General features: G+C 40.1%; 1 protein-coding gene across 1 annotated transcript in view; it reads right to left on the bottom strand.

The window, feature by feature from the left end:
* Window positions 1–21,788, bottom strand: part of HCRTR2 (hypocretin receptor 2) — an 87,504-nt gene extending 65,716 nt beyond the window's left edge. Inside the window, exon 1 of the mRNA XM_016198057.2 lies at window positions 21,557–21,788. Coding sequence (XP_016053543.1) covers window positions 21,557–21,773 — 217 coding nt within the window. The 5' untranslated portion in view covers window positions 21,774–21,788. The remainder of the gene's footprint in view (window positions 1–21,556) is intronic.
* Between the last annotated feature and the right edge of the window lie 4,940 nt (window positions 21,789–26,728).

Genomic DNA, 26,728 nt, shown 5'->3' with positions numbered 1-26,728 from the left:
TGAGGGTAGTAGTAGAATTAGGGTACAGATAAGGATTGGGGTTAGCTTAGGGTTAGGTTTATTGTTAGGTATGGGATTAGGACTGTAGGTAGGGCTTGAGTTTTGGTTAAGGCTAAATTTTGAGGTAAACTTTGCATTAGGCTTAGGGTTCTATGTAATTTGCAATTAGGGTGGAATTAGAGGTAGGTGTGATTTCTTTGAAAGGGTTAAAGATAGGTTCTGGGTTAGTCATAGGGATAGATTTATAGGTTTATAGATTTGGGGTTAGTGTTAGCATTAGCATAGGAAAAAGGTTTAGGATTATTTTTAGGGTTATAGTTTGAGGCAGAGTTAGATTATAATTATAATTAGAGTTAGGCTTGAGATTAGTTTAGAGTCAGGGTTATAGATTGTGTTAGAGATAGGTTTGGTATCAATATTTGAGTTAGGATTACAAGTAGAATTGAAGTTAGTGTAAGAGCTGGAGTTCAAGATAGGGTTGTGTTTAGTGTTAGACTATCAATTAGAGTTATATTTGGGGCTATATGTAGTGTCAGAATTAGGGTTAGGCGTAGGACTGAAATTTATATTATGGTTGGTGCTTGAGGTAGGTTTGGGGTAGGTTGGAGTTAGAGTTAGAATTAGAGGCAAGTTTGAGGTTAAGATTGTGGTTAGGTTAATTAGTGTAAGGTAGATTTGGGGTAAATATTCAGGTTATGGTTAGAGGCAGAATTACAGACAGGTGTGGGGTTAGTGTTAAGGCTTGCATTAGAGCTATGGCTGGGGTTAGCCTCATGGTTAGATATAGAGATAGGACTGTGGTTAGTTTTAGGATTAAGTTTTAAAGGTAAGGTTGAGTTTAGATTTGCAGTTGATTTTCAGGTCAAAGTTAGAGGATAGTGAGGCTATGGCTATAATCAGAACCAGAGTTCGTTTGGGGGTTACTTTAGGTTAGGGTACAGTTAGGGTTACAGGAAGGATCAGGTTTCTTGTTAGGGTTACGGTATGGTGAGACTTAAGGGTAGACTTAAGGTTGCTGAGGGCGCAACATGCTCTTGACCCGCTCAGTCAGGGCTCTCTGGAGAACCAAGCAGGCCGCAGCCAGGTGTACCAGCTCCATGACTTCTATACAACAATTGCTGGGGAGTGCGAGCTATGTCAAATAATAAAGGAAGTCAGCGTTTCTCACGTTCCTTCCCCATTGTTCCTTTCATTTTCTGTCTTCGTTTTCCTCCTCACCGTGACCTGGATCATGCAGGTTGGTTCCTGTTTTAATCAGCACTCTATGGAACCACCATCCAAATCTAATGAATGTAAACAAATGAAGCTCACACCCCTGGAGAGGGGTGGTCTAACTAGTCCTAGGGATTCCAACAATATCTTTATCTTTCTCTCCACCTCTTATTCCCTCTCTGGAGGCTGGTTTAATTCTCCTATGACAGATGATTTTGTTCTGTGTGGTAAAGGGGAAGGTCCTAGGCATCTCTAGGACCTAATCATCCCAAGTAGCAAAAAAACCCCAACACTAGTTCTTTTGACTTGGATCAGATCAACCTCCCTTTGCCAAGCACTGTGGTTGGGGGACAGGAAATGATTAGGCCCATCTCTCAGTGATTCTAAGCGTCTGGAGTGGGAGTGGTGGGGGCGGGTGGGGGGTAAGCGGTCCTGTGGTTGACATCTTTTCCCTCTCTCTCTTCTACATTTACACGGAACAGCAAAGGGACAATTTCCTGAGAGAAGAGAGAATGTGATGTGTGAAGAAGGGGAGATGTGGTGGTTAGGAAAACAAAAAGCAAACGGTATCTGTAACAGATCCCTAGGCTACAGCGACATTTAGGCATCCTTGGGATGTACAGAATTGTGTTCCTTTTTATATTCTGTACGCTTCTATGCCTGTTTTAGCTATTGTAATTCTCTCTGATTTTAATTTAAGCCATTTCCTCTGGCTTTATCTTGAGTCTGTGCCCAGAACACCTTGAAACAACACTTTGCTCATGACACCTTTACCTAACTACATTTCAAAAGTTTTAAGTCACTGTTCAGGTCATTTCAATAGGCTTTTCATTTTGTTTTATTATTCTGGGTGTGTGTGTGTGTGTGTGTGTGTGTGTGTGTGTGCATATGTTCCCCTCCTGAGGTGTTTAATATTGTGATGTTTCTGTCTTTTAAAAAAGTCAATATCTTATTGATTTTTCATTTTATCTTCATTTACGTATTTTGTTCTATATCGTTACTAGGTACTTTCTTCATTTATTCTTTTCCATTCTTGCCCTTCATTCTGAAAGTTAATGACTTCGTAATTATTATTTTCACAGTGTTTTTGGTGGGAAATTTACTGGAAAACATGACTAGAGGAAACAATGTGTCCCTGTCTGCATTATTAGATTTTAAATATTTTATATGACTCACTCCATCTTTGTTTTTTAATCTAATTTTCATCCTATATGATGATATTTTCATTAAAAGCCATAATTTCTTTTAGTTTTATTGAGATTCAAGAAGCCAACATCTCTTTCATTGAGAAAGCACCAGGTTTAAAGATAAGGAACTACCATTAATATCTCATTGATTTGGTGTTTCAGTGGTCATACTTCCAGGCCACTCAGTGACAAAGATACAATTAAATACCAAAGTTATGGAACTAAGTATTATGAAGCTAAAAAGAACAGAACAGAATTTCCCAAAGTAAAGCTCAAGTTAATTTCTGACTTTATTCATCATGTTTATTATAAAATTAGACTCTAATGTTAATATTAAGTCCTATCATGTTGGTAGTAAAAATAACACATAATTTGAGATCAGTTAGCACCTCAGACATATTTTCTGATTTGAAATTTGAACATGAACATCCATATTTAATTACATATATAAATCATTTTCAAAATTCCACTAAGTAATCAGCATTTCCAGATGACATACTTATTAGTTTTAAAAAGAGAACGGGTTATAATATGAAGAACATGTTTAAAATGAACTCTACTTCATTTACCATTGTTGTTCAAAAATAAAGCATCATGCTCTTTCAAGGGGAAGTCGCATAGTTACTTAACATAAATCAGGGGCGGGCAAAGGTAGGTTTATAGTTGTTCATATGGAAAAAGACAAGCAGGTTATGATTATAATAGTACAGGAATAAACTCTGTGTTTCACATACAACTGTAAATCTACATTTGCCTATGCCTGCATATCCTTCTATTAGAATTTTAAATAAATGAACCAATGTCTCCAAACACATCAGAATCATTGCAAACCTACTGAAAATAAGCAAAACCTAAGCCTTTCCTGTAGTGACAGAAACCCCCATTCTAAGACGTGCAATGTCCTACCCCCCTTCCTTAATGATGTTGTCAATAATAGAAATGTGGGAGACACTGTCCTTGTAACTCAACTATCCATGACCATGGAAAATAAAGGGAATTTAGGCAAATGAAACAAAAACATTTCTAGGCCACTATTTTGAAACCTGTTACGAAATAAATAAAAGTTTACGGGGGCAGACAACCGACTGATGACTTGTTGCCCATTCATGTTCCGTTGCCGAGGAGGTAACAGCTGAGAACCAGCCTGTCCCGAGGCAAAAGGGGAAAAGACAGCCCAGGCCAGAAGGCCAGCGGTACTGGGTCCGTCAGGGGGATGAGCGCTGCAGGCCTGCAGCCTACACTGGCAAAATTAATGATGCTAACTCTAAAGGACTTATTTAAAAAAAAAAAAATCAACTTAAAAGAAAGTCATAATGAAACAGCCAAACTATCACATTTGCTGTGAGATTTGGAGAGAGCGAGACTCCCATCCAGGCTCACAGGGGGACAGGTGGCCGGGATGGGGACAGTGAGGATCCCTCTGCAGGCTGTGGCTGGGCAGAGAGGCGAGTAACCCCAAGGTTTGCCGCTTGGAGGCAAAGGGGCAAAAAATTCTTAAGGACACAGTTTGTTTTCCTTTCTTCTCGTTCTGAGGATACAAAAACCCGAAAGTGGCAAAAGCGTAGCTTGCTCGTGCCCTGCCTCAACAGCACGTTTTCGTTCACCTTTGGCCTGTCCTGCCGTTCGCTCCCTTGACGCCCAGGGCTCCGGTGTTACTGTCCCTTTCTCATTCATTAAGCTAATTTTACACAGTAGATCTTATACTTCAGTACACTTTTTGTATCTATTTAACAGTAGATACCACATTGCGTTTTTCTTTAATATACTGCATTTCTGTCATTTCTGGGGCACCGTTACCTCCTTGAAGAAAGTGATACCTTGCTCGGTTCCTCTTGGTGCCAACGAGAGCGCCTGGCAGTAAACAGGTGCCCAACCAAGAACTGTTTCCTAAGTGAACGAATGAAGGAATGTTCCTTTATTATTCATCGTCCTCTTATACCCAGTCAACAGTAGCAGACCACCCACGTTAGCTTTCTGGAGAACATCAGGATTCAGGCCGCAGCCGCTGACATTTCCCTCAAGAGAATGGCAGGCCATGACCTTCCCGATGAATCAGTCCCTGTGACCTTGTATCATTACCCAGAAACCCTCAGGAAATTTTCTTTACTTTTAAAACCTGAGCACAGATCATGTCTTCTTATTTTCACACAGTGCTAAAAGTAGAACTTGAAGCATTCAATTAGAATGTTGAGTAGAAAAGTGTTCATAAAAGGACAAGCACATATCCTGTCCCTGCGTTAGAGTCAGGGTATGGAGATTAACATATAATACTTGGAGATCTCTTGCAAAAGAGGAAGACAATCAGATTGAGTAGAGAATGAGTTTAAAATGGTTTAGAGATCAATACTTAATCAGTACTCTAAACAAACAAACAGAATAGCTTGGGATCCAGTTGCAGGAAAGTTGAAGATAATGGCTTTCTCGATAAAAGCCAAGGTAGATCCTAAATATTCTTGAAATTAAAATGGAAATTTTAAATTTAAGCAGCTTGAACTACATATAAATGAGAACCAGATTATCTGTAACTAATGCCACTAACTCCTTAAAATACAAGTGAGTATACCTAGGATTTTATGTTTATGTACAACATATATGCATTCTATAGGAAAAATTTAGACTTACGTATTTCAAATCTGAATTATTATAATCCATAATAAAAATGTTTCTTCTCTAACTGACAATAACCAAATATATCTCAAGTCTTATGAATCTTTCACAATATTTTTGTAACACCTAATCTTTGGAAGTAGAATTTTTACAAACTTCAGTATATTGAAGAAAAGGGTAGGTAACCATCTGTCTGCAGTGGGTTTAGATGGAGCTTGCTAGAGTCCTGTTTCCTCCTTGTTTATATACACGGGATTAAGGCTATTTCAGCGAAAAACGGAATTTCTCAAACCTTAGTGTGGACAAGCCCTTGGAGGAGAGGTTTTATTCCTTGTTTTCATTCATATTCATCCAGTATTTTCATATCTTCATTATTGCCAGAAAGTTTTTGAGGTTCTTAGGATTTCACATAATCCTAGTATTTATTCTGTGACTAACAACTCCTCGAATTTATAATTTAATAAATCAGAACTACTAGATCTAAATCAAAGCCAGTCTTACACATGCATTTGGGTGGTCAAACACCTCTTCATAGCAAGCCTCAGACTCCTTCCATGACATAACTCATTAGCTACATTTATTATGCATACAAATATATGTGTAGATTTTGTTTAATGGTTTGAGGGACACAGTAAAAGAAAGTAAATTTTATTTCAGTCCTGAAACAATGACTTCATATAGAAAATCATAAATAAAAAGATGCAAAAAACAACAACTTTGCACTACTAATTCTATTTTTCTCTAGAATTTTTCTAAATCTCTGTATTACTAATTCTGTATGCAGTGAATTCTGCTTGTCATGCCAGAATTCTAAAATGTCCTTTTTTGGTAAAGTTGGGTAACAAACAATGTGTACTGACTACAACAATGATAAGTTGAGCCAATGTGCCCACTGATACCTCTGCTCAAAATGTTATGTAACTATTACTTCAAAGTTGCCACTGGACTTTTGGGATTCTCACACATTTAACCTTTCCTTTGTATTTATCCTTTAACACCTCCTATTGGTCCCTTGGCTGCATTTTCTTGTTTTTCTGCCTAATTCCATTTCAAAGCAGGTCATTTCATCTTCCCTCCTTTGACAGCCCTTCACAGGCACCCTTGAATTTGTGTCAAATGTAAAATCACCTGACTTTCAAACTGGCCTCCAAAACTACAAGACCTAATATAACAGGAAGCTTCCTTTTACCTTTTCTTATGTCAGGGATTCTCATGCTCAGTGTACTGGGGCCCTATTTAAAATGTCAATTCTAGAGTTACTACACCCTAAAATCTGACTCAGTAAGTCAGGCATAGGCCCTGAAATAAAATTTCTACCATGCACCCTAATTTTTTGTTTCTCTGTTTCTTGCATTGCTCAAGGTGATCCGTTTCCCAATTTAAGGAAACGTATCTGTGATGATATCATACAGAAGAAAGCCAAGAGTAAAATAATATGTAAGAAAGAATTTTGTATTCATTACACAGTTCCTCCTATAGTCTTTCATATCCATGGGGAATATGTAAAAAGACATGGACATAAAAGATGACTTTTTATAAATCACAAGTTTACTTTATCTGAGTTGACTTAATAAGGAAATTCCTGACGTTATATTCAAATGCTCACCATACACCTCCCTGAACTATCTCAAAATATATAATTCTTTTTATTCTCTCTCCCTCCCCACTTGAAAACTACTCCTTCACCAGCATCCCATATCTCAATAAATGGCACCAACATCCATTACTTGTCATGACATTGTTGACTCCTCTCTTTTTCTCACACCCGTTTGCAATCCATTAGCAAATCCTGTTGGGCCTAATGTCAAAATAGATCTTGAATGTCACCACTAAAATCTAAGTTTCCTTAGGGCAGAACTTTGCCTGTTTTGTTTAGCTGTTCTGGGCATACAACAGCTATTTTTTGAACCAATGAATTTTAGTGTTGCAAAAAATGGTCTTGCCATTTGATTCAACTATTAACAAATTTATATTTCCTTGTATGCTTTTAATTCCAGAAGACATTGCATAAGGAATTCTCACATAAACTGCAGGGATTGCTTGCATAACCAAAAAGGAAAAAAAATCTCTTGAGTAGCAAACTAATTGTGAGTGGTATGGGGGAAGCAAGACTGACTTCCTACTGAGCAGCTCCACATGTACAGTTCTCTAGTAATTCTAACTCAACTTGCCTTGGCCGAATTCATGTTGACCCCTCTCTTCACAACACTTAATTTTCTTTCTATAGTCTATGTTAAGAAAAAGACAGACAAGACAATAAATATTCTTTCTTTGGACAAAATTGTAGATTAATCAGAAGATTACTTTCTGTTCCCATCAAATCTGTACATTTGACAGGTTGCCAATATCTATCTCCAGAGTATCTTGTATATTTGTTTCATTTTTTTCATATTAGTTCCACTGCTTTGGTTTTACCCTTAAAATCACTTTCCTAAAAAGTCTCAATAGGCTCTGACTGGCTTCCCAGTATCTGGTCTCTTATAACTCACTTCTTACCATTGCCCTAGACTAATCTTCCTTTGGGTGCTCTGATATATCAGAACTTATTTTCAAATAACCCCAGGGATTTTAAACTTTTTACAATGAATCTACCATGATATAACGTAGCAGGTATCTGTGTGGCAGATACCCACAAAATAAAGAAGGCCATAAAAGCAATACAAAGCATCAGAGAAGATTACTTGAGGTCTCTTTTACATGATATTACCCAGAAAAGTTCATGAAAGCCTGAGTTTTACTGGAATTTCCTGAGTGGTATTTTCAGCACAGTTATTTATATATCTGCAAGCAATCATAAATTTACTCTGGCTGCTTCATCAACTTAGGTGTAATGTCTTTTCATCCTTTGGAACTTTTCAAAATTATACTTATGTGCCAACAATACCTCAAATGCTACCTCCTAAGCAAAGGAGTACTTTCTACCCCAAGTCTGATCCAACTTTTATGTTTCCATGTCCCAACACTTAGCATGTATGGCCCTTCAGTAACCCTCATCCTGTAGTCTACTGTCCACATGTTAGTCTCTCCCACAAGATTAGAAATTCTTGTAGGTGAGCACCATGCCTCACTCACTTCTGTGTTTCCTCCACAGAATGTAATAGAACAGATTACACGTTGTGGGTGTTCAAGAAATATTTGCTGAATGAAATAAGAAAAGGAAATAGCTCCAAATTAAATAAGCCCTAGAAAACCTGTGTGTTGGTTCTGTTGCTTTATTTTTTGTGTGCACAGTTTGCTGCTACAGTTGGACTCAATCCTTTGCTTCTCTATGTTGCCTTTATCTACATTTGGATGATAAAGATCTATTTTCATGACTTCAAACCGACCACCGTAGAGACTGCCATTGTTGCTGATTGTGACTGGGCACTCAGAAGTCTCCTGTTTAGCAGGAGAAAAGAATTTGTGCCAGGCTTGACTTTTGCGGCTGCCCCTCTTCCCTGCTCTGTGGCCAGGTAGCTACGATGAGCTGCAGATCACCGGGGCAGCGGTGACTAGTCCCTGAAATTCCAGACCCTGTCAGTTGAGTTTATAAAAGAATGTTCATGAAAAATCTGTTTTCCTTTAATTGCACACATTATATTTTTATGATGCACACTAGCTTAGTTTTACTATCCAAGAAGAAATGGAAATGGAGAACCGAATGCGATATTTAGTGTTCAGAAATGGGAAAGCAACATGCTAATACAGGAAGTTATTCAAACAATGCAACAGCAGCTCTCTGATATTAAATGTCACTCACTACCTGGGAAAAAGAGTGACTAACAGCACAATCACACCATGTTTAACTCAAACGTTGAAGAGTTATGTAATTAAGGCAATAAAACACCTCCAAAAAGCTTAATGTGTAAATTCTACTGTAATTTACTTGATTCACAATAATGAGAAATATTGATAAAATTGGTATAATTAGTCAAGTGTCTTACAATTAGCAATGCCTTTCTTCTCCGGGCAACACAGATACTTTTTAAAAATTTATAATTTGATGAATATTTCAGAAAACTGAGGTCCAGAGCAAGTTGAAATGGTTTATTTTTTTCTGATTTCCCATTAAATGAAGTGTCTAGAACTATTTAGCTATTACTAACACTGCTCTTGTGCTCCATCTGAAAGCATGATTTTTTTCAATTGTCTACACCATCTAGTGTACTTATGACCAGAATTGTCCTGTCACTGGCAATGGGCAGAATGACAAAGGATTCCTAACACCGAGGCTCTGTGGGCATTCCTGAAACACCCGGGGCTCAGAGGAGGATATGTTTGGCCCTTTTTAATACAGAAAGTGTGGAGTCCTGGTAACATTCTGTCTCAGCTCTATACCGCATCTAGGACACAAATGTTTCCTTAGACTTTCATAAAAACATAAAAGAAACAACTAAGAATTACTTTGAAACAAAGAGCAAAGAGAGCTTAAGTAAGAATTTTGTACCTTACATGCTCTCCTCAGTTATTGCAGAAATACATCATGTTATTTGGAAGGATCTTGGTATAACTTCCTTGAGGGGGGAAAAAACCCTGCAGTTTGTAAACCCCACTTGTTTTTCATGACAAGAGCCAAATAGTTTCATGTTAATGTCAAGGGGATTTCAGTGCTGGGGAGAGATTTGCAAATTTTCTCCCAAATCATTACTTTAGTCATTATATAATATTCATTTTGAGGTGTGGTGTTCCTTAAGATAGTGACATAAATTATCACAAACATAATTCAAATTACTGAGATTTTATTTTAATTTTTTATGTCGAAGAAATTTAAAGCCCACAATGCCTTTTTAAAAAAAAACGCATATACTTATAACTAAAGTATTTCTCCTGGTGGAAGTTGACTACTTTAATTCATTTGATAGCTAACTTTTGCTGCATGCCTAGCACTCTTCTAGACACTGAGGATGCACCTGCCCAAAAGAAAAATAAAAGATCTATCCTCATAGAATTTACATGATTCTTAAGGGAGACATAGAAAAAATAACAAATAAACCAAGAGTATAATTTCAAATAGTAATAAGTTCTATGACAAATATAAAGTGGGATGGTATTATAGTACATGAGGGGTTGATGATTCAGACTGGGCCTTCATAGAGGCCTTGTCTGAAGATGTAACCCGTGAACTGAGAAGGAGCCAGCCATGAGAGGGTCAGAGGGGATTAGAAATTGTGAAGGCTCTAAAGCAGGACAACATTGAATCTTTTAAGGGAATTAACTTATTGTACAATGACCAAGAGATCAAGAGGTGTTCCTTCTTATGGGAATGTTAATTCAAGGACTTACTCATCTCTAGTGTATTAATCTTTTTTGCTTCCCTAAAAGCTAGCTCTTTTACTCAAGGGATAGTTGAAAATATCTTTTGACTTTGGGAAAGTCAAGGCCTTATAATCAGTTTTGGCATATTTAAAGTTCCAAAGATAGCTTCTTACTTCTGCATGATAAAACTAGAGTATATGAAAATCCTATAAGCCATATAATGCAATCCCCAACATGTGTGTGTGTGTGTGTGCGCACACACGCACATGTTGGTGTTTATGAGTTTTTAAGTTCTTCCCATTTTCCTCTGAGATAGTTTGGCTTCCTTTCAGTGATTAGTTGCAAAGTTCATTATGCCTGGGGAAAATAAGACACATAAATCTATAAACCAGGGTTCCTGAATTTCAGGAATCTATGAGTCACCATCACCATCTCTGATGACTCTAAAGAACAAGGTCTTTCTAGGCTTCCTGTGTCTAAATGTAAATCAAGCCTAAGCATGTAACTGTCCCAATAATTATGAAGTCCTTTCCTGCACCAGCTAGTGAGATTTGTTAATGTATTTTCTTAAAGCTTTCTAAAACTGGGGAACTTTTATATTAAGTATCTTACTTGGAGAGGTTAAGTTCTAAGCTATTTTATCATCAGGAAAATTTGACTCAGTTTCACCCAGTGAGAAAATGGCCCCATAAGCAGTTAACCACACCTTCTCACTTCTATCCAGAAAGACTAGCACAATCTGTACATTTCAAGAAAGACACATTGGCTTCAAAATGATATTTGTAAGCAATACAGTTCTTTACCAAAGCCAATGACTCATCAAATTCATTATGAATTGATGAAATGAATTATTATAGATAGTGCATTTCTAAACCTATTTCTAGCAATAGAGTGATAACAACAAGGCCCCACATGGTTATCAGCTGTGTCCTTTATAAATTCACTGTAAAGTCACTCAGTAGAAAGAAAAACTCACTGAAAATCTAGGTAAGAATATTATAATATTTAATCCCCATTGTACTCCCATTGTGAACTAGAAATAGCAAATAAAAGTTTTTCTAAAAAAATATGTATTTATATATTTCCAGTTTTAGAACTTTCTATATATATTTTTTTAATTTTTAAAGATAAATTTATTGGCTGTAACACTGGTTAATAACATTATGTAAATTTCAGGTGTTTAACTTTATAATACAATATCTCTATACTCCATTGTATAAAGTTTTTAAGCTAACCACAGTTTTAGAAATTTTGAAGTGTTACCATGTCAACTTGCAGAGAAATGTTCCCTGTAATTCCCTTAAGGATGACCTGGGGTCAATGTGATATCTCCAATGATTATTTGAATGATAAAAATGACATTTAGAATAAATTTTCAAATGAGAATCTTTAGAAAATTGCAAGTAAGTTGGAGGAAGAATTGGCGACTTCATTGGAACATATAAAAAAATTTATTAAATATCTCGAATTCTTCATCTTTTGCATCTCAGTGTGAGGTTAAAAAATGGTCTAAAGGCCAAAATGATGGGTGGCTAGGAGTATAGTAGCTTTCTGAAACCCCCCCAAATAAGTTATTATAAAAATGATTTTAGTAAAATCTGTATAGAGTATTGGAAATATTAATAAAGCCAAGACATGTAAGATTCATGCATACATTTTTCAGGAAAATAACATGAAAAATTAAACAGAAATTTCTTCTAAAATTTAAATATTGGGCAAGACAAAAATGGCAAACGTTTTTCCTATATTTCAGTCTCCTTCCTTTCCCCTTCATTTTAATTTTTCTCTTCATTTTCTCACTTCCTTCTTTCCTCCTTTCCTTCCTTATACAGCATGTAGGGAACCTCATCGAAGTAATGATTCCGAGAATTTCGATTGTCTTTTATTACTGACTCATTTTCCTTGAAGGAGGCTTGATTTAATGAGCCCACACAGGACTCAAGCTCCAGTGTAAACCCTCACGAGTGTCCCTCATTGGGGATTGATTCTTTACGTTACCCCCAGAGTGCTCTCACGGAAATGCAAACCGGTGGCAGCGCTCTCCTTAAAACCTCTGCAGGCCCCCTTGAAACTGCACGGCCAAGGCCGGCCGCGGCCTCCGGGACGGTGCACACGGCCGGGCCCGGGCCGTCTGAGACGCTCCTCTCCTGCAGCTGCACTCCACTCACCCAGCTGCTCAGCACTCCCTTTGTGGCCTGTGTTATTTCACGCATCTTTGACTTTGCTTATGTTGTTTCCTCGGCTTAGAACATCCTTACCCAATTTTCTTTACCTGTGTAACTTGAATTTATGCATTAGAACTCAATGTAGGTGTCAGCCTCTCCTGGATCTTTCCCTAATCGGCCAATTGGAAGGAAGTGCCCTGCATCCTATAACGACCTGCACCCTATAACCATCTGCACCCTATAACCATCTGCACCCTATAACCATCTGCATCCTATAACCACCTGCACCCTATAACCATCTGCATCCTATAACCACCTGCACCCTATAACCACCTGCACCCTATAACCATCTGCATCCTATAACCATCTGCACCCTATAACCATCTGTCCGAGCACTTGCCACATTATATTGAAATAATGTATGAATATGTTTGTCTCTCCAACGAGAGTGTAGGTTCCTTGGTTTCTATTATCTTTGTACCCCAGATTCTTAGCACAGCAATCAACTTAGCAAAGTATCCCAATATTATAAGTTACTTTTATCGATAGAGATTCAAAATGTAGAGGATATACCTATCAGCTTCTCTTAGCCTTATGCCATTAAGTACACGATTCCTCTAAGTTCTCTTGTTCTGAGTCTATGCAAGTCGAAAAAATTTTTAACTGCTGTGTGGTTCCTACGACAGATACAGGGCTCCTTTACACGTTTCAGCCGCTCTTGCAGTTAGGGTGATACAATGTGATTGGTTTTAGCCAAATAATCATGGGTATAATGAACATGTGTAGCTTTTGGGCAAAGGTAGTTAAATGCCAGTATATTTCTTTCTGGTTGGCATTTCTCCTACCATGACAACTTAAGAGACTGTATAAACACATCCCCAAATTCAAAAAAATTAAAACAACAAATGTATTATCTTACAGCTTCTAAAGGGTCAGGAATCTGTGAGAAACTTAGCCAGCTTGTTCTATCTCAGGGCCTGTTATTAAGTTTCAGTCAAGTTGCAACTGCAGTTACCGTAAGACTCAATCTGGCTGAAGGGTTTGCTTTCAAGATCATACGTTGGGTTGTTAGAAGGCCATATTTCCTCTACGGCTGTGGGGTGGATATTTCAATTTCTTACCACAAGGGTTGCTCACAAGGACGCATCTTACTTTCTCTAGAGCAAGAAATCCAAGAGCAAGAGAGAGAGAGAGTGGGGACTCAAGATAGAAGCTGTGATCATTTATAATGTAACCTTGAAAGTGACATACGATCACTCCTGCTATATGGTGTCAGTCACCCAGACCAATCCTGGCACACTGTGGAAAGGAATTACACAAGGGTGTGATGACCAGAAAATGGAGGAACATTGGGAGCCACCTTGAGGCTGGTCACCATGAAGGCCACCTGCAAGGTGGGATGTAAAGCGTGGAGGACACCTGGACCATGAGTTATTGGATGGAGCAGGCTCTCCGACCCGCATGAGATATTAAATAAGCAAGAAATACACTTTTGTGATGCTAAGCCAATGAGAATTCAGGGTCTATTTGCTAGTATGGTACAGACTATTCAAACTAATAAAGCTCTTATAAAGATATGCCTACAGAAGGAGGCTGCGATGACTGAAAGGACTTCAAGTATTCTAGAACTTGTGAGAGTGACTTTTTTTTTTTTTTTTAAAGCTTTTATTGATTTCAGAGGGAGAAAGAGAGGAGAGACAGAGAGAGAGAGAGAAACATCAGTGAGAGAGAGTCGTCGATCGGCTGCCTCCTGCATCAAGCCCACAACCTGAGCATGTTCCCTGACGGGGAATCGAACCATGATCTCCTGGCTCATGGGTTGACGTTCAACCACTGAGCCACACCAGCTGGGCAAGTGACTTCTTGTTTTATACATTAAAACATAGAAACTCTCTTTTATTTTCTTTTTTGCCAAGTGTGTGGAATTGGTTAATGTGTATCTGAATAAAGAATGTTGCCAAAATCAGGTATCAAAGGCATCACAGCTGAAGGCCAGACCAAAGTAGTTAGCTTCCCTTGTCTTGGCCTCTTCTAATACAGAAACCTGGCAAACTTTTCCCGGGCTCACACACAATCCCGTGATATTTCCATGTCCTCAAACTTTTATTTTAAGGTGATTTTAAATCACTTTGAGTACTTGAAAGTTTTTTCTACTAAATAAGACCTACCTGATACAAGTGTTACAAAGAGTAAATGAGACAATATACGTAACAATGTCTTCTGAAGGGTAAAATATTGTATAGATAGTAAAAATTGTTCACATGTTTTTGATATTGAAAGCAAATTACTGAAAAAGACTCAATGTTAATAATCCCAAAATATTTTAAAGAATACAGTGCGTACTTATTCTGAACAGGTTGTTTTTTGTTTATTGGGAAAGTTTTGCTGGCAAGAAACTTAACACTATTTTAAATATATATAAAATCCATTTATTTGGTTAAGAGTTCATCTCTCATTGAAAACAAAGGTGAAATAAACAAATTCATTCCTATAAGTCATCTATTAAAATACTGGTCAGATATGTCATGTATCTCATGTAGCAGCATCTCAAAATGTTCTATTGTCAGTGTCTAAAGGTCATTTCATATCTGGTGTGATGGGTAGTGACTCTGGAGATATGTAACACCATTATACGCTAGGAACAATATTGTGTGATATAAAGATTGATTTAGTCAAATCAAAAGAAGCTTATAATTTCTTAAAAGTTAACATTAATTATATCATAGGAAGAAAAATAAAATGCATTTGTAGTTTTGAAAACTCAAAAAGAAAACTAGATCTTTAGATCATGTGAGATCTTGAATAATAGATACTCTTCAATTATGTCTAAACAGGGCACCTCCAATAACAAAACAATCCTTAGCCACAATTATCTAACATCTATCCAATGAGTCACCCCCTTGACCAGGCAAAAGCATTTTTGGCAGCACCTATTTTACCTTGAAATTTTCTCTTGTGAAGTGACTGTAGCCTGACCTTGATTAGCTTATCAGATGAGCTCACAGCTATAGTCTGTCAGAGAAATGCCACGGCAACATGCCAGGACAGCTCTGTAAACTGTCCAGAGGGCACGCCTCAGTATCGTTTCCACTTTCCTTTCTTCTGTGTTTCTTAATCGGAATTAGAAGCAAAGGAGAGAGACAGGATGAAATAATGGAACACAAGTCGGCCATGGAACCCGATAAATTCGTATTTGAAACCTAGTGCTGCAACTTACTGTACTTACTGTATGATGAAACTTTGAAACTAGTTAAAATAGCTTTTTGAATTCCCCTTTTCTCATTTATAAAAAATGCTAGTAATTTCCTCGGTAAAAGCTTGTTATGAGGTGTCAATGCAATACATACTTTGTAGAGCATGGCATATAGTACTCAATAAATATTCTTTATTTTCCTTTGCAGTTAGAAAAGGAGCTGGAAATGAACACCCTCAGCTTCCTTCATCACATGACATTGACTGGAACCTACTAGTGAGCCATTCCTTACTGGGGCCAACATTACTCGGTGTGGGATATGTCAGAATGCTATAAGAAGAAAGGTGGAAAGATCCTTCATCACTGAAATAATGCCAGTGGTGATACTCCTGAAATTTAAGGAGCTGAGTGAGAATTCAGGGACTTTGGAATGCTAAAATAACTGTAGTACATTAGGATTTGGAAATATATTCTAAAATGTGAAATAATTAAAATCATATAAATATATAAAATGCATATGCATGCTCTAATAAAATGAAGAACAATATAAAACCGGAATACTGCATTTGTGTGTCCGATTGGGCGTCTTTTGCTAACTGGTATTATATTATTATTATTATTATTATTATTATTATTATTATTATTTACACATTTTTATTGATTTCAGAGAGAGGAAAGGAGAGGGAGAGAGAGAGATAGAAATATCAATGATGAGAGAGTCACTGATCGGCTGTAGCCCCCAACCCGGGCATGTGCCCTGACCAGGAATCGAACCCCGATCGCCTGGATCCTAGGTCGATGCTCAACTGCTGAGCCACGGCTGGCTGGGTGCTGGTATTATTTTGATATTTCACTTTACTCATACATTTTTTTTCAAACATAGGAAGACTCCATTATGTTCAAATTATCAGTAGCACGTGTTATTCCATTAGTGTCTGCTCGTGATAAACGTTGCTGTTATCTATGAGACAGACATTGAAAAAATTATCACCGAGATTTTATTCAAGTCAAAACCATGAATTATTTTACACAGTAAAACTAAGTGGTTATAATTTTAGTAAAAACGTAGAGGCACCACTTTCATTCTTATTCAAATAAGCATGTTTCACATTCTGTAACTAAAAACGCACAGGCCTCAAGCTTACTGAGCATGTTAAAATGACCTTTAGCAGTCACTACTCCTGACTCCTTCGGAGTCGTGGGGGAGATAAATGATGTATTGTGCCTAACCTCTCCCGCTTCCTGGGCAGGAAAGGCTGGGCTGACACGCCCACAGAGCTCAGCTGGGCATTAGAAGCAGCAGCAAGGAATGTCCCTCAGGCTTAGGAGCACTGAGAACTTCTAACTCTGCCATTTCCACCTCTGGGACATCAGACTCGCTCTGTACGGAGCAACCCTGTTACAGATACTCCTCCCTTCCCACCTACCCAGCTTAGCTTAACTCTTACTGGGTAAACCCTTGGTGGGCAGTGTGCTTTAACGCAGTGAAATGAGCATATTATTACCCGAGTGTGTGTGTCTGTGTGGGGGGGGTTCTATCTAAGACATTAACAGTGAGAGACCAACCAGCTAGCAATTCAAAGGCTCTGTGAATGGGACCCAGTGCGGGCAAACTGAACCCGTATAAGCGACAGAAACACTTATCTGGTAGGAAGGACTTTCCCAGAGGGGTGGGAAGGCACTGCCAATTACTCAGTATAAAGGCACTAAGCACCTGTGGGGGGGGGGCTGGAATGGAAAATGAGAGTAACATGTGCCAAGTCTATTTTACTAATAGCTGTTAGCAAAATGCTCAATTGAGAAAAAACCTAGATCCATTTTACGAATACCTTTTAGTAAAGTGCTCAATTCAGAAAAAAGCTAGAGCAGAGGCCGTAAAGAGCTGCAGGACCACAGACTGGCCGTGGAGGCAGAAGACGGCTGCAAACCACACTGGGGGGAAGCTTCAACAGTGGGAACGAAGGGATAGACACTGACATTTAGTGTTTACTTTGTGTTGAGGAACAACAACAACAACAACAAAAATATATATATATCTATATACACACACATACATACATACGTACACGGTGAGGCAAAAGTAGGGTTTACAGTTGTAAGCACACAAAACACAGAGTTTATTCTTGTATTATTATTTACTATTATATTATTTTCCACATGAGCAACGGTAGACCTACTCTCGCCCCACCCTACATATGGTATATATACATGCACACCTACTGTGCAGACACATACACACAGACATATGTATGTGTGTGTATACTCCTCTCTCTATATCTATACATATGATATTTTTATATTATATCTTCATCATATTTCTACAAGGTAGGCATTATCACTCTTACTTTTCAACTGGAAAAGCCAGACTTGGAGAGTTTAATAACATGCTAATGGCCACACAAGAAGCAAGAAACACAGCTGGACTCAGGTCATTTGTTGAATGTTCTTAATTTTCATGTGGAAACAACAACAGGAAAAACAGAAGCATTTCGGGTAAAAATTAAGGTATCTTTAATTGCAGAATAGAGGCAGAGAATTGCCCACTTCCTCCAAACGTTTAATGTTTGGACTGACTAGAACCGATCTCTCCATCCAGTTTCAACTCAAAAAAGAAGTAGGAATTACATCAAATATTTTCATTTGAGTGTCCCCAAGAGCCCTCTCTCCCCAAACACATTAATTTTAAAAACTTAATATTGCTCAAAATGTACTGGTCAAATAATTGGATGTATCTACTTGGCTACCATAGAAGATACACATAGAAATAGGTTTTATGGGGCAACATTTTAAAGATACTGGAAAAACACTGCTTCCAAAAAGAACCCTGTCTTGCCTTTCCCCTTAGGACTTAAATTCTATAATTAAATATGAGTGTGACTTTTATTAGAATGCATATACTTATGAAATTCCATGTAGAGTAATATTTGCCTTATTTTAATGAATTTTGTCACATTTTTTCCAGGAAACTGCTTTCCATCTCTGGAAAAAAATCACCTGATAGTGGAAAGTGCATATAATGAAAGAGAGGAACTGTGGAGTAAGGAAAATAATGTTGGATGACCAAGAATTTGTCATTCTGTTACATCACTTTACAGAAGGACACTGTGGCAGAAATGATTTCCAACCGGTACATTATATTTGTAAGTTCAACAGGGTTGAGATTTTCCAAGTAGTCAGTTTCATGCAAGTGAAAATGGTGACTGGGCCTGAAGGGTCAGCGATTACATCTGCTACCTACGCTGTGGTATTTCACCTTCAAACCTAATGTTGCCTCTTTATCCTGCAGAATAATGTGTTTTTTTTTTTGTTTTTTTTTTGTCCTGCCATTCTCGGCATAAAATTACTTATACCAGAGGGGCAAAAAGCAATTCTCAATCTAATCTGTTTTGCAAATTTGACAGTGACATCAAAGAGCAGGAAGTTGTCTGTGAGTAATGACACTGCTCATTTGTTTAAATGTCAAACTTAACCTCATCAACTTTCAGAATATGTCAGTAAAAATGAGTTTCAGTTCAGCCAGAGAGGATTTCAGTGTCATTCAGTGTGAAACAAAATAGCTGTCAGTATCTTGAAAGCAGAGTGCTTTGAGTGAAGCTTTCTTTTTTAAGCTAAATGGAATTGGCCATTTCAGCACTTGAATCTATGGACAGTGCCCCCTTCCTTTAGGTAAGGAAATGAGTTGCCTTACTGTAGAGGTGTTTCCTTCTTGAGATTAAGACACTGCCAGGCTCTCAAGCAGGCACCCCTAAACTATTCAATTAGGATATAAAGATTAAGCATCCTAGGTCCATGCAGAGCCAAAATGAAATAACAGCATAGAGGAGCAAATTTTATCAGAGATTAAGTCTGAAATAAAATCAGAGAAGGGGACTAGTTATGATGTGTAACCATTCCTGCAAAACATGTCAAAATTTTGCTGCAATGGAATAACATTTCTCTATGGATAGGTGTTTGTTGGAGAAAATAACAGAGCCATTAACCCCTTGTGGTAATTCATTAGAATTGAACATAGGTACGGAATCGAATAGGAAGCACATTTAATAGGCTTGCAGATAATCAGGAGTAAGGAGTCCATTCTCTATATGCTTTCTAGCTCTAGTGTGGAATATCAGTGAAGGATTCTGGATATGAGGTCAGACAAAATGGAATTGAATCCGAATCATGTTCCTTAATAAGTCACTTCATTTCTCTAAATCTTGCTCCTTCTGTCAAATGTGGGCTCCTCTGAGGTCTGAGGGGGAGGGTGTATACGAAGGGGTCTGGCGCTCATTAGGTACTCAACAGATTTTCAATCTGGATTAAGTGTTGGCATCACGCAGTGCAATGTTGCTATACTAGTGGTCATGTGTCTTAACAGTTGTAACCCTAAGGATGAATCCCAAGAAGGAAGAAAACAGGAAAGGCACTACTATCAACAGAGGCATCCTCGTAACAAAGGGCCCCGATCATGTGTATTTCCACCTTCAAGGTGCATCCCCAAAAGATTCCCTTAGGTTTACCTTAAAAAAAAAAAAGAAAGAAAGAAAAATAGTCTAAAATAATACAGAAGAGGGAACTAAAGTTCTCACAGGGGTCTTATTTCTCTTATCAAATACCAATCTTCCAACTTTCTCCAGAACGCCTCGCAGCCACTCACTGCAGGCAGCTCTGCCTGCTGAGCTGCCGAGAGACTATGTTGAGTGCCTCCTGCCCAGACTCACACGCGTGGGGAGAGGTTGAGGTTAGTGCTGAAGCCTGGTAAGTTCCTTATCACCCTCCATTGCAGCTACAAATTATTTGCTTTGGACTTCGAAGCCTCCCAGCCTCTCTCCGTACCCCTCTTTCCCCCACCCCCTTTTTTTTAATAACCAAAAGAGCATCTTCTCGGAGCCTCCCCCATCTCCTCCTGTTCCCTTCAGCAGAGATTCCCTCCACACCGCCCTCTACATATGAACCGCCTCCCACTCTCCATTCATCAAGGTACATGCTCGGCCCATTCACAATTCATGTTAAGTCCTCAAGGCCCTCCCAAAGCTCTTTTCAGTGGATCTCCCAGCTGCTCTAATAAACCCCACTGCCACAGCCACCATATCTCCATCGCAGCCACTCCCCAGTCCTCAGGAGTTGTGCAGAGATGGGGAGTGGGGAGGTTTGCATGCAAACCTAGGCGGGGACAAATAGAGCCAGCCTAGCATTAAGCTTGGTCTCGTTTTCCGAGAAAAACAAACAAACAAAACAAAACCAGTTACAAATATTTCCAACGCGTGGCAACAAGCATGTTCGGGGGCGGGAGGGGGGGGGGGATATTGGTCGCGTGTACGGATGAATGAATGTTGAATGAATGGATGAATGGCTGGGGTGTCTTTGGCACTTTTCTCAGATGCCCCTCCTGCTTGCTCCCAGCATGGTCCCTGTGTCATTCAGCTTCAGCGCCTGAGCGCACCCCCAGCCTCGCCTCTGTCTCCACTCCCTGCCCTTTTACTGCCACCCGAGACGGAGCTTAAACCTCGTCGCCAAAGGGCACCCTGCCTCGCCCGCCCCCAAACCCTCAATGACTTCAAAAGCCCAAGCAGCTTGCTGCTCAGAGGCACAGCCTTTCACCCTGCCAGCTTCACGTCTCCCCAGCGCCCCCTGCCCCCTGCCGCACAAAGGATGCCCCTTTCCCCGACTCAGGGGCCACCTGGGACAGCCCCCCGTCGCCGCCCCCCTGCTGGCACTTGTAACCCAGGTGCTCGCGAGGGGAACGCGGTTCCCCGCTTCTCTCCGCAGGAAAAAAAAGGAATCGCCATCCCAGGGCTCGGTCCTGCTTCCTACAATCAGAAAACTTTTTTTCTTTTATTAAATCGAAAACCCCACCCGGAGAGCAGCGACCTCTTTGTTTGCATCCCAGGGGGAGGGAGGCTCGCGGAGCCTTTGCAGCCTCTGGGGCGAAGGGGACGTGGCAGGCCCCCCGGAGGGCGGCCGGGGACCAGGCTCACCCAGGACGTTCCCGATGAGGGCCACCACGAACACGATGATGTAGCCGGCGATCAGGACCCACTCATATTCTTTGGGGTGTAGGTATTCCCTCCACAGGTACCGCAGGAATTCCTCGTCGTCATAGTCGGTGGGGCTCAGAAAGGGCTCTTGAGTTGCATTCAGCTCCGAGGACCAGTTGCGACAAGGGGGTGAGTCGTCCGATTTGGTGCCGGACATCACGGGCTCGAGTCCGGTTCGGCTCAGTGCTGCAGGCTGCTCTTGCCCTGCCCCATGAGCACTGGGCACTGGCGGTGGGAAAGGCGGCGCGGAGAGGCGACAAGGGGGCCCCGAGCAGCGAATGACGTGAAAAGTTGACGAGCCAATGCCTCCGGAGTCCTGCGCTCGGCAACTTCGGCGGCGCCGCGGCTGGCTGTGCGGGGCCGGCTGTGCGGGGCCGGCTGTGCGGGGCTGGCTGTGCGCGGCGGTCTCGCACCGGGAGCGAGGCGCGGGGACTTAGGGACCCGGCGCCGGCGGCTGCAGCAGTGACACCCGAGGAGCCGCCGCCTGGGCTCGGCTGGGCTCAGCTCCCCCTCATTCCAGCACTGAGCCCGCACCGCAGCCGCCTCCCTAGGGGGAGGGCGGGGGGAAAGTAATGAAAACGATGTTTACCTGTTTCTCTCTGGGTCCAATCTCCGGCTTTGCTACTTTCTTTCTCCTGCGCTTCTATAAACCGCACATGGGTAGGTCTGCGGAGGCAGGGTGGACACTGTTGCGTTTCTCTGTAACGTAAACACAGAGGTAATGAGGGGGAGCCGCTGTGTTCCCCGGCAGGACTCCGCAAAAGTCATTTCAGGGAAACATTTTAACGTGCGTTTGGCTTTGCCAGTGTAGCACTTGCTGCATCTTTAAGGCATCCCTTCCTCAAAACTGGGAATGAGACCCTATTGAAGATACAGTTAGAATTTGTATGTGCAACAGCAAGCGTCATGTGAGATGCAGCAGCGGATCCTTAAGGGACACTAAGGGTCTTAAATGTGCTCACAGTTACTGTTGTCAAGCCAAGGAGACGCGCCGGACAGCCGGCCGCAGATTCTCAGCAGGACGGGCGCGGCATAAGCAGAAGTGCTCTCTCGGGGGTGATTACCACGCCCCGCCGGTCATCCTTCTCATGGACTCAGGACTGCTTCCACCTGTCATCCTCTCATTAATTGATTTGGTCTCTAAGGAAAGTATTCGGGGATTTGCCTGAGTCTGAGTTCAGGATCCTTTCATTCTCAATGAGCATGATAGGAACATTGCATTTGAGTGACTATAACCTTGGACTTGGGAAGGACTGTGGAATCATCTAGGCTAAACTTCAGCTTAGTATCGGGCGCCTCCTGATAACACTGCTGATCTGTGTCTACCTAGTTTAGATGTGACCAGCGTAATTTATTACTTCTACCATATGGGACTGCTCTAAAGGTTAGAAAACTGTTCCTTATGTTGAAACAAGGTCTTTAACCAACATTTGTCTTTCTGAGTCTTTTATACCCAATTCAAGATAGTTTGCATCTTGGAACAAATTTTGCACAAATTCATAATAACCATCACAGTCCCCTTCCCTTTCCATGCTCCCTACTCTCACTTTTTCAATTGTTTCCATTGTTTTTCAAATAACACTCTCTCTGCAACCTATGTTTGCTTGGTCTTCCTTGAAACAGTTGTCAATACCTTTCCTAATATGCAGCTAAGAGGAAATACAATAATCTGGCTTGGGTCTTGAGAGTACAAAATGTCTACTATTATTTAGATGCAACCAATGTTCACTGCTAATTATTTTTTAAAAAGTCAGAAGACATTGGAGGGTTCACATGGAGCATTTAGTCACCCCTTTACCCTGACCCCCAATCATAATTCTTCACGTTTGTTTTCTACATTACAGTTTATAAAATTCATTTACATATATTATTTTAAAACTTCTGAGGGGCTATTATCACTCCTGTTCACAAATAAGGAAACAGTTCCCGAAGAAATTACATGATTGACCAGAGGTCAAATGACCACTTGGTGGCAAAACCACCCAGTTCTGATTCCAGCTTGGTGCTTCTACAGATGTCATATTTCTCAAGAATTACTATTGTCATGTTTACTCATTTCCCCCTAGTCAAATATGTTTTTAAGAGAAGGGAATAAATAGGCATTTTAATTTTTTTGACATATATTTACTTAGTGCCCCTGTTCCACTCTGTGACACAAGTTAATTAAAGTTACTACTTTCATGCATTTTACTTTCCAGAGAAGTTAGGAAGAAAGCAAATAAACTAATAAAAACATAAGAAAAACCTCAAAAAGGGATAAGTGCTATGTTGAAAGCCAAACAGGGTCATTTGATGGTGAGTGGAGAAACCCAAAGGCCATATGAGGAATAAATTCAGTTAAAGAGGAGGAAAAAGGTCCTTGTGAAGAGGTGACATACAAATAGGATATCCAACTGATACATGCATATATTAATTTTGTTAATTTGAGGTTTAACCAGATCTTCTTCAATGCTGACCCTACTATCCAAAGCATGAGCCATTTCTCCAGACCTCCAGCCATCAGTAAATTTGACAAGCAGGCTTCCGGCAGCTTCATTCAAGTTCATTGATACAACTCTGCTAACGTTATCCTGTGGTATAGGTGTTCCTCTGACTTATTAATATCTGTATTTTCCTCCCCCATGTACTATTCTTTTCAAAATGGGAAAGTTGCTGCCACTTTAGTGCCAATCTATAATCATTGATGTCTGCAAATCCCGTGCCACTGACTGTTCATCAATACGGACCAGTACGCTATTCACCAGGGACTCGGCGCCCTTAGCTTTCACTCTGTAGCACTTCAACTTGTGTGCACTTCAGTCTGCTCTTTTGAAGTCTTCCATCTGCAATTCATCATCACTCTTTACTCAGAGTGTAAATAAGAAGGCCATTTTCAAGATTCTGTTCTGTTATCTGCTTTATGCTGTGACAAGCCTGGATTTATCTTGATCCCCTGAGTATCCTATTGCCTTCTGTCTGTGATTTAGCAGGTGATTTATTTTAAATGTGTGGTGCCCCAAGGCCATACAAAAATCCCGCTCAAAACTTCAATTTATTATTTGTTTTATCTTCTGCAAGTGCATTAGAGGTGATAACTATTGCAGTACCCATTTCCATGTGATCTCCTCCCTTAGATCCTTTGATGCCTCTTAGGACATTTGAAAAGGACTTTTAGTTCTGTAGATGTTACTATTGTCTTCAGTGTAAACTCTTTCCGCTGGATGTTGGAAAAAGGAGTCAGCTCATTATCACAAGTCAGTAAAGAAAGTTCCAAATTGGTCCTGTGATGACCTCTTAAGGCTGTTACAAGAATTAAGTGAACTGATATTTTTAGAACTGTGTCTCTTATATAGAAAGTGATCTGGAAAATGTTTGCTGAACAAAATGTAAAACTGTGCTCTCGTGGTGTGAATATTATTTGCTATACATATCAATTACTCTGAGTGTTAAAATATTTTTTAAAATGTAGCTCACAATAGTCTGAGTAATTCTGTTTAGCTACCCAGCTTTTTTCTGCCATTTTTATTTTAGCTCTCTCGCTAACCTGAATATATTAAAAATGACAAAGAAAAGGAAAATAACACTCAGCACTATTTTTTTTCTCTCTCTCTCTCTAGCAGTAGTTGGAGTTAGGTTGCTCAGAGACCTCAGATTATATGGGCTGGCCCAGATTTTACATTCTTATGCCTGATGTGATACCATATTTTTTTGCAGCTCTGTAACAACTTTATGGGTCCATTTCAGTAAATATTTCGGAGTATGTTCCATGTGCCCAGGAGTTTAGCTAAGAGCTGGGGCATACAGATCACTAAAATACAGTCCAGCCTCAGGGATCTCACAGCCCACTGGTGAATTAGGTGACAGAATCACTGTGAATTTCTAGGGTAGAGGGATGCACAGTGTCATGGGAATAGGACAAACCACCTAACTCAGTCTGGAGAAAACCAAAATGGATAGCTCCCCTCCAGGGAAAGTCAATCTTGAGCTGACCCCTTGACGCTCAGGAGGAGATTACTAAGTGGTCAGGGGTGGAAGGTGTTCAGGCAGAGCAGCATTGCGTGGAGACTCAGAAGCAGGAGAAGAGATGGTGTGTAGGGGCAAAAGCAAGGGGAAGTGAGCAAGGTCGGGCTTTTGCGACCTCTGGCAGTGCCATGAAGGATGGATCTGAGAAGGGCGAGGCAAAAGATAAGGACTCTAGGTAGCAGGCTAATATAATGCTCCTGCTGGCGGGAGGAAAGTGGCGGTTGTGGGAACTGAGGGGGAACCGAGTATTATTCAAAGGTTTGAATGGGCGTCACTCAGAAGGCAGGCATCTGGTTTTATTACTTGCCCAAGGAAGGCTGACTCCATGGAAAAGGTATGTTTGAAGTTCAGTTTTGTTTCTCTGTATATTTTGAAGAATAAGTTGAAGAAAGAAGCAGAGAGGTGTTCCCCTGTTGACTTTCTGGTTTTTGAAAGGAAGTTGTTATCCTTCCTTCTTATCTGTCAGAATGAAACCAAACTCAAGTCTGAGCACTCTCAGTAAGGACTCTACTGAGATTATTTATTCTCCCCAAAAATGCATTTGTTTTCCTGGAAATTACCTGACATCCCTAGGCCTTAAGTACCGCATTTTCTTATAATACAGCCTTGAGCAAAATCTTTCTGGAAAAGTCCCTGAATCATTGGGGGGGGGGGGGGGGGCGGAAATCTAATTTTCAGATAAAGAAGGAAAGGACTTCTGATAACTTGTTACTATTAGGTGTGACTCTTGCATGGGTTACTGAGAAGGAATAACCTCCTGCCCTAAATATCTCAGATGGACATTAGCAAACTCATCTGTTGCAAATTACTACAAAGCATTTCTATTTATTTTTCTTTCCATCTTCCTTTCACCCTCTTTTAACTATATCTTATTTCAGATAAGGTTGTCTCTGTTCCTTCTTGCCTTCTATCCTGTATTGTAAGGTTTCACATTTTCCCTTCATGGTTCTTTCCTTTAACAATATATGAAACTCCTGCTCTATTTCTATCCCATGGTGAGCATAGACAGGCACCGTTCCTCTCTCACTTGCTTTTTTGTGTATTTTTTCTCTCTCTCAGGAAAAGCATAGATGAGTAGGCAAGTGATTTAATTCAGTAAAGCAAATGCCC

This window comes from Miniopterus natalensis, chromosome 5 (genome assembly GCF_054644295.1).
Source record: "Miniopterus natalensis isolate mMinNat1 chromosome 5, mMinNat1.hap1, whole genome shotgun sequence".
NCBI lineage: Eukaryota > Metazoa > Chordata > Mammalia > Chiroptera > Miniopteridae > Miniopterus > Miniopterus natalensis.
Note: the sequence above shows the minus strand (reverse complement) of the source record. Positions and strands in the feature narration are given on the sequence as shown.